Source organism: Lactuca saligna, chromosome 2, assembly GCF_052625555.1.
Source record: "Lactuca saligna cultivar CGN05327 chromosome 2, ASM5262555v1, whole genome shotgun sequence".
NCBI classification, from domain to species: Eukaryota; Viridiplantae; Streptophyta; class Magnoliopsida; order Asterales; family Asteraceae; genus Lactuca; species Lactuca saligna.
In genome coordinates, this window is record NC_136418.1 from 165271844 (window position 1) to 165279224 (window position 7381).

At 31.6% G+C, this 7381-nt stretch overlaps 1 protein-coding gene and 1 long non-coding RNA gene across 3 annotated transcripts; both read left to right on the plus strand.

Moving 5' to 3' along the window:
* Nucleotides 1–357: 357 nt before the first annotated feature.
* On the plus strand, nucleotides 358–2339 carry LOC145032582 (uncharacterized protein At2g38710-like). Of its 2 annotated transcripts, none has more exons than XM_078981444.1 (6): nucleotides 358–506; nucleotides 649–757; nucleotides 1282–1401; nucleotides 1482–1596; nucleotides 1682–1775; nucleotides 1875–2339. In XM_078981444.1, the coding sequence occupies exons 2-6, from the start codon at nucleotides 654–656 to the stop codon at nucleotides 2072–2074; spliced, it is 633 nt and encodes a 210-aa protein (XP_078837570.1). In that variant the 5' UTR covers nucleotides 358–506; nucleotides 649–653; the 3' UTR covers nucleotides 2075–2339. The 2 variants fall into 2 exon arrangements, with proteins under 2 accessions (XP_078837570.1, XP_078837571.1); XM_078981445.1 differs by having other exon boundaries at nucleotides 362–506; nucleotides 609–757.
* Nucleotides 2340–5661: 3322 nt separating this feature from the next.
* On the plus strand, nucleotides 5662–6570 carry LOC145029299 (uncharacterized). Its single transcript, XR_013676462.1, has 3 exons — nucleotides 5662–5949; nucleotides 6045–6128; nucleotides 6234–6570. It is a non-coding gene; the product is annotated as an uncharacterized LOC145029299 (long non-coding RNA).
* The last annotated feature ends 811 nt before the right edge of the window (nucleotides 6571–7381 follow it).

Here is a 7381-nt window from a genome sequence, read left to right on the forward strand (position 1 = left end):
TACATAAATTATATAAAAAATATAAAATTAATAAACGTATGGTAACTTTCAAATAACCCAACTAATTTAAATTAAAAGCAACTAAAAAAAAACGTTTATCTTATGTTAAGAAAATTGAATGTGATATACTATGTATTTTAGAATAAAACTAAAACCAATATTATTGCGTTTTGCTTTTCTTTTCTAAGAATTTATTCATATGACGACATTGTACCAAATAATTTCTTTTAGCGGGACCGGCCTTTTGATAGTAGCTTTTGGAAATCAACCAAGTAAAGGGTACAGTAAGAATTACACTAAAAGACCGAGGACATGTACGTAATTTCCACCAACAGTTGAACAAAGAAATCCATATACAGAGGAGGGGCAAAAGTCTTCACACCCTTTTGGCTTTCTTTTTCGTCGTCAGCACTGATGTTGCTTCAATAATCCGGGAATCTTTCGAAGAAAAGCCAACACTCCACCCTCAGAATTTTTGTACACGTACCCTAATTTCTAAAATCCAGGTATTTTTTTATTATTTAATTTAATGTTGATCGAATTTGACAATCGGAATCGGTGGTGTCATTTTTCCCATATATCCGTTGGTATTCTTGACATTTTCATAGAGAATTATCAGCAAAAAATCTAAGAAAAACGAAAAAACAGAAAAAATGGTGTCGGCAAACAAGGAAATGGTGGTGTATTGCTTCGATACGCTGGTGGCTCACTTCAACGGCGAACAAGTTCCCCCTCCTGCTTTCGATGAGGGTCAACAGTAATCTTCTCCATCCCTCTTTAAAGTTTTGATCTTTCAATGTCATTTTCTATCTACTTGCTTAGATTCCTTCATTAATTCACTGTTTTATGTCATTGTTTTGGGGTTTCTTTTTGGATTTTGTGATGATTCTATATATGTATGACAATTATGGTGTTATTTGCAATTTGTATACATCTCTTATCCACTGTTCTCAATATATATTTGACTTATTGGAATGCCTCCATGTGTTTGTGTGTTAATTGCTTAACCCTTATATTTAATCTTTTTGGGAACTACAACTATGCATCTTTCAGCCTTCCTCCCCAAAAGGTGCATCGGAGTTAAAAAAAGAAATTCAGGAATCCATAAGTGAGTCTCAGGTTCAAACCTGGGAATTCGTAAAAGAAATTTCAGTTTACATGTGATTGGATGTGATTTAAGTACATATGATAAATCTATCTTCATCATAGATCATCTAAGAATTGACATTCACATTGTCTATGAACAATGAAATGATTTGATTATGGCCATTGTGATTTCAGCCCATTGTTTGTGACTTGGAAGAAAGCTGTGAATGGTGGGGAACCTCGCCTACGTGGATGCATAGGAACCCTGGAAGCTCGCTGCATAATAAATGGCTTCAAGGATTATTCACTAACCAGGTAGCTTACTAGTTTCTCAACAATGTTGTACTCTTTTTACAAATTTGCCCTCAGTTATACTTTTTTAAACATCATTTCAGTGCTCTGAGGGATCGGCGATTTCCACCAATACAGTCTAAAGAATTACCATTCTTGCAATGTACAGTTTCCATTCTTACTAATTATGAAAACGCTGCTAACTATCTCGATTGGGAGGTATATTTAATGTTTCTGTAATTTTTTTTTAAAAAGTCTATTCGAGTTTCTTTGCAACATTTTCGTTCATCAACTCTTGTTGTAGGTTGGAAAGCATGGAATTATTATAGAATTCACTGACCCTGATTATAATACAAGGCGAAGTGCCACATACCTACCTGACGTGGCTGCTCAAGAAGGTTTTAACTTTTAAATTGATAGTTGATACTACGGATGTTATTGGGCTAGTTTGTAACTTTGGGCTTTACATTATGATTTGTGTATTTTGGGTTTTTCAGGTTGGACAAAGATAGAAGCGATTGATTCACTGATGCGTAAAGCTGGTTATAATGGCACCATAACTGAGTCTGTGAGGAAACGTATCGAGTTGACTCGTTACCAAAGCACGTTATTTACAATGCATTATGGGGAGTATGTGAGCTATGTGAAGACAACTCGAGGTGTTGCGCTTTCTGTTGCTGGGCTTAAATCCCGTTGACCCATTTCATACTAATATTAGTTAATTGGAATCACATCAATATAATGTGTAGTTTGGTTCCAGGGTAATTTAGGAAAAGAAGATGGCAGGGTATGGGCGGGTAGGACCCGACTCAGCCATGTACCCGGTGGTTGTTGTTGCCTTGTTTCTAAGTTATTTTATAAAATTTGGTCAACTTGTATCTCAAGTTGACTGATGGAAAAATGTTGGGATTTAATGTTTGTGACGTGGAAATATTTGCAAAGTTTGTTTGAATTTTGAGGTATATGATTTGTGTGGTAGTTTGTTTTAAGGTTGACTTTTGACTTTTGAGGTCCAAGTTTTTGTATTTGGGTATTGTTCTTGTACCTGGCAAAAAAAAAAAAAAACTGTTTAAGTATTTTCGTTTTGTTCTAACAAGTATTTTTAAGAACATATACTTTTGGAAATTTTGATCTATAAATTGGTTTATAAGCCTAGTTAAAGATTGTTTTTTTCCCAAGCCCTGTATTTGCAAAACAGCTGAATACGATATGATCGCTAATGTATATGGGAAGTAAGTATGCAATTTTTTTCTTCAAGGTTGAATAAACAATGAGACTAAAGCTCCGTGTACGCATGCTAATTTATTTTTGAATTTATTTCAATTTAGTGTTTGGTGACCACAAAAGTAACATATAGTAGCTTATAAACTTTGTTTGATGTGTTATTTGAGATGACTTATTGTTAAGTTAACTTATAAACTAAAAACTAGTTTTTCAGCTAATACGTTAAACACAACCTAAATGATTAATTTTTATGCATCCCAAAAAAGAAAAAAAAACAAATTTCACAATTATTATAGTTTAACAATCATAGAGTATCATTTTACTTTACATTTCAAAAAATAAGTTTCATAATATTCATTAATTTTAAAAAATATATGAATTTTAACATAGAGGAGTTGTGAGGAAAAAGGAAGAACATATAGATAAAACTTAAGGTGTGTTTTGTTCAAAAATTTTAAAGGATTTGGAGGAATCTTAATGTTAATATCGGTAAAAATTGCATTTGGTTGACAAAATCAAAGAAATTGAAACTTTTAAAATTCCATTAAATTTCGTGTTTGAAGGAATTATTCATTCTTTTCTAAATCAAATATTTTAAATTTTATTCTTTATCTTCATGTAAATATCTCATGATTTTGATACTTGTTATTTTTGAAATAAATAATGCCCTCATGTTAGTTTTTAGTTTTTTTACAAATTTTAAAATAAAAAAACCACATAATACTCATAATTATATACGTAAACTATTAAACGTAATAAATGTGATAATAAATTTCAATTAATATATTTTTCCTTTCTTATTTTAAAATTAAAACGCCACATAATACTTAAACTTTGATATTTTATTATAAAGACAAAAATGCCTTTTCACCTTTTTTTATCTTAGCAATTGTTCACCAAATCAGATATTCTACAAACCAAACATCCTCTTAAAGTCTTCATACATCCAACCAAGTTTTTCCCCCCGTAACCCATTAAGTCATTCTGTCAATGTTAAGTCAAGAAGAAATAACCATGCACACATATACAAATTAAGTGCTTCACCCATAAAACTTATTAAGTAAAAAAGAAAAAAACTGTTAGTAAGTTTAACGATTATGTTGGCACGTTGGGGCTTTACAACAATGACATGACATGCATGTTGCCTTATGTGATGAACTTTGTTCAAATTCCTATTTTAGGTTACGTACTTTGTTATACTATGAAATATTTTTAGAAAAAAAAAACATTTTAGGTTATCCATAGAGGACGATGATAACCAGTAACCTACCCAAAAGTTGAAAATTGCCAGAAATATGACCATTCAAAGGCACACTATACTTTTAAAGGGACAAAATTGCCAGAATGGACTCTGTGTTATGTCACAACTCGTAAGTTTTGTCCAAAATTGTTTGAACTCATGCCGGTGGTTCAAATTTTGATTTTGTTGCCTGTTTGATTCAAAATTTTCAAAACTTTTTATAAAAACATATTTGTCATTGGCATTTTCCACTTTTTAATTTTTTTTATTATAGATATCATATAAGAAAAAAGAAAATATCCCCCCCCCCCCCCCTCTCTCTCTCCCCCTCCAAGCTTTAGTGGCATGTGAAAATTTTGTACATATGAAAAATCGATGCTTTCTTTCTAGCTTCAGTTGGAGCTCTAATAGTTGCTATAAATAGTTACCATGACATAATGCTATGAAAATGCTTTAACTTTTTTTTTTTTTTTTTTTTTTTTTTTTTTTTTTTTTTTTTTTGTCAATGGGTTCGCTATAAATATTTTTTGGGGTTTCTTGTTCTAAAGTCGAAATCAGATATGATGAAGGGTTTCTTATTCTAATGTCAAAATCAAGAGTTGAAGAACACACACATACATTCATGAACCCCATATCTAATGAACACACACACACACATACACTAAATCAAATTTGATGAAATTAAGAGCTAAAGAACACACACACACACACTTATATTCATGAACCCATATCTAATGAACACACATACACACACACAAAATCAGATTTGATGAAGGGTTTTCAGACATATGTCTTCGGAAAACAGGTGGTGGTCTGAATTCCAATGAAATAAAGCTTACTGTTTGCAGATCTAAACTTCGACAAACAAGTACCATATATTTGAACTCCTGTGAACAACGAAACGTCGGATATGGAGAGAAATGAAGGCGGCAACGAAACTCATGTGTTTGTTGTGGGTACGGATATATAGATGTTCACATCTGTCATCCTTTGTCTTATTGTCATTGTCAATCGTCTTCTACAAACATAGGAGGCTCGTCGGAGAAGGACGACAATGACAAGTGTGGCTCTGGTGGTTTCTTACGGTCAAGGTGGAATGTGGAGGTGGTAACGAAGTTTAGGGCTTTAAGATCCAGCGACGTTGCAGAGCCGGTTGGATGGAGGTAATGGTGGTGGTCCGATGAAAATAAGAGTCTCTAGTGACTAGGGTGGTCCCATAAGCGGTGGTGGTCAGACAGGAGGTGACGGTTTTGCATCAATGAAGATAGAGAAGTATGTATATATATATATATATATATATACACACACACACACACACACACACACACACACACACACTTCTCTATGAGTGTGTGTGTGTGTGAGAAAGAGAGGTATTTTATTTTAGTTTTACTTTTAGTTGTTGTAATAAAAGAAAAATAAAAAATAAAATAATAAGTGACAAATCCATCTTTATAAAAGAAGTTTAAAACACTTTGGCCAACTCGCAACAAAATCAAACTTTTGGACCACTGATGCAAGTTATGACATAAAACATGGACCATTCTTGCAAATTTGTATTTTTGAAGACAAAATAAAGTATATTAGATAGAGCTATATTACAAATATAGATTGCAAATGTTCATATTTTTATTTTTATGTGTAATTTGTTGGTTTGTTTATAGAATTGTTACTGAACTTCTAAAACTGTATTGATAGTTAAACCAATTCAAGTAACTATGTTTACTAAAAATAGACAACAACCTGATCATAAAATATACCAAAATTTAAATTATTTTTTATTTCATGTAAAATTGCATATTACTTAAAATAAAAACCCATTTCGATTGACCCGGTGATTCTCTCTTGGACCCTTTCCCATGGAACCAACCATTCAACCAACAGCATGATCATCAAACCAACACATTCACTAATTCACATTCTCTCATTTTTTCCATAGCTCAAACAGATCCCTAATGGCGATGAGATCCATCATTTCCTCAAGATCACATTCTCTTCTTCATTTCAAGCACTCATCCAATTCCAATTTAAGATTGCTTCGTCTCTTCAGCGATCAAGGCCGCGTCCTTGACGACGAAGAACGTGCTCGTGAGAATCTGTACGTCAAGGTATTTTTTTTTTAATATCTGTTTTTGTTTATTTTATTACCGATGGTTAATCGATCACTGGAGGTTTCATTTTTGGCGTACATTGAATGTTGAAGAAAATGGAGAAAGAAAAGCTGGAGAAGCAGAAGCAGAAAATGGAAGGAAAAGACAAATTAGACGATAAAGATAAATCTGAGAAGGTATTGTAAATCTATAATGTTGTAAATTTTATCTTATATATCTCATTGTTTATTGCTTTGATTTGGTTTTATCAATAACCTAATTTCTATTTATTTGTTGTTTAGAAACCATAAGGAAGAAGGCAAAACTTGTAAGCTGAGATGGATCCGCTTAATCGACTTCTGAAGCTCTTGACTCAAGTAGATTAATAAACGTGAGTCTGAAAACAAGACTTAAATTGGTCAATCGTTAATGGTGTTTTCTGCAATTTTTACACTTTTTACATTTCATTGTCGTGCTTCGTTTTTATAAAACAAAAGCACAATTTTGTTAGATGATCCTTAGAAGTTGGGTCAATGAAGAATTTATCATGAATTTTTTTTGAAGATATCTGTTTTTGGAACTTACCCAAAGGCCGAATGTGATGAAAATATCGACATAATAATTAACAAATTTGACGAACAAAGTTGAGGTATATTATTGTGAATGTGGAGTAAACAATACTTCTTGATCTTTGTCATTTGGCTCAACTTAAAGCCCGAGGCAAATTGACAACCAAGAACGGCAATGGAGCAATTTATTTTTTTGTTGGAAACCAGAATGTAAAATGGACAAAATTAAACAATTGGGTTGAAGTTTTATTCCAATTTATAAAAATATTTAACATGTTAAATATTATTACACAAACTATATTTAATGAAATAATAATATAGTTCTTTTTTGAGTAAAATTATTTTGTAGGTTGTATGCATCTTAGAATTTGGTGATTTTTGACTTCATTCTTTAACCAAATTTACAAATTTTATATATTTAAGGAAATAAAAAGTAACAACGTTAACATATTTCTAAATAAATGAATTAAAGCCTGAGTGTATTTTTTTTTCTTATTTTAATTTACTTTAGTACTAGATTATGACCCGTGTTAAACGTGGGGAACATAAATTAAATACATATTACATTAATAAGTGATATTGTTTTAGGTGAAATTTTAATAAAAAATGTTAGTTAGATTCATTTTAACCTTTTGAACCAAACTTATTAAATTAAAATATTTAATATTTATATTAGAGCAATTTGGTTTTTTAATACAATAATTTTTAACATAAATGATCCACGTGATCTTTGCATTATCACAACATGATGCGACTTCTTGATTAAAACATGTTGTGTAGTAGCTTTATGAATTGACTTTGTCCGGTGTACCAACCTCCATGGAGGCTTACATGACTCTTTCATATTGGACTTGTAAAACCAAAAACAACAATAAGTTGTT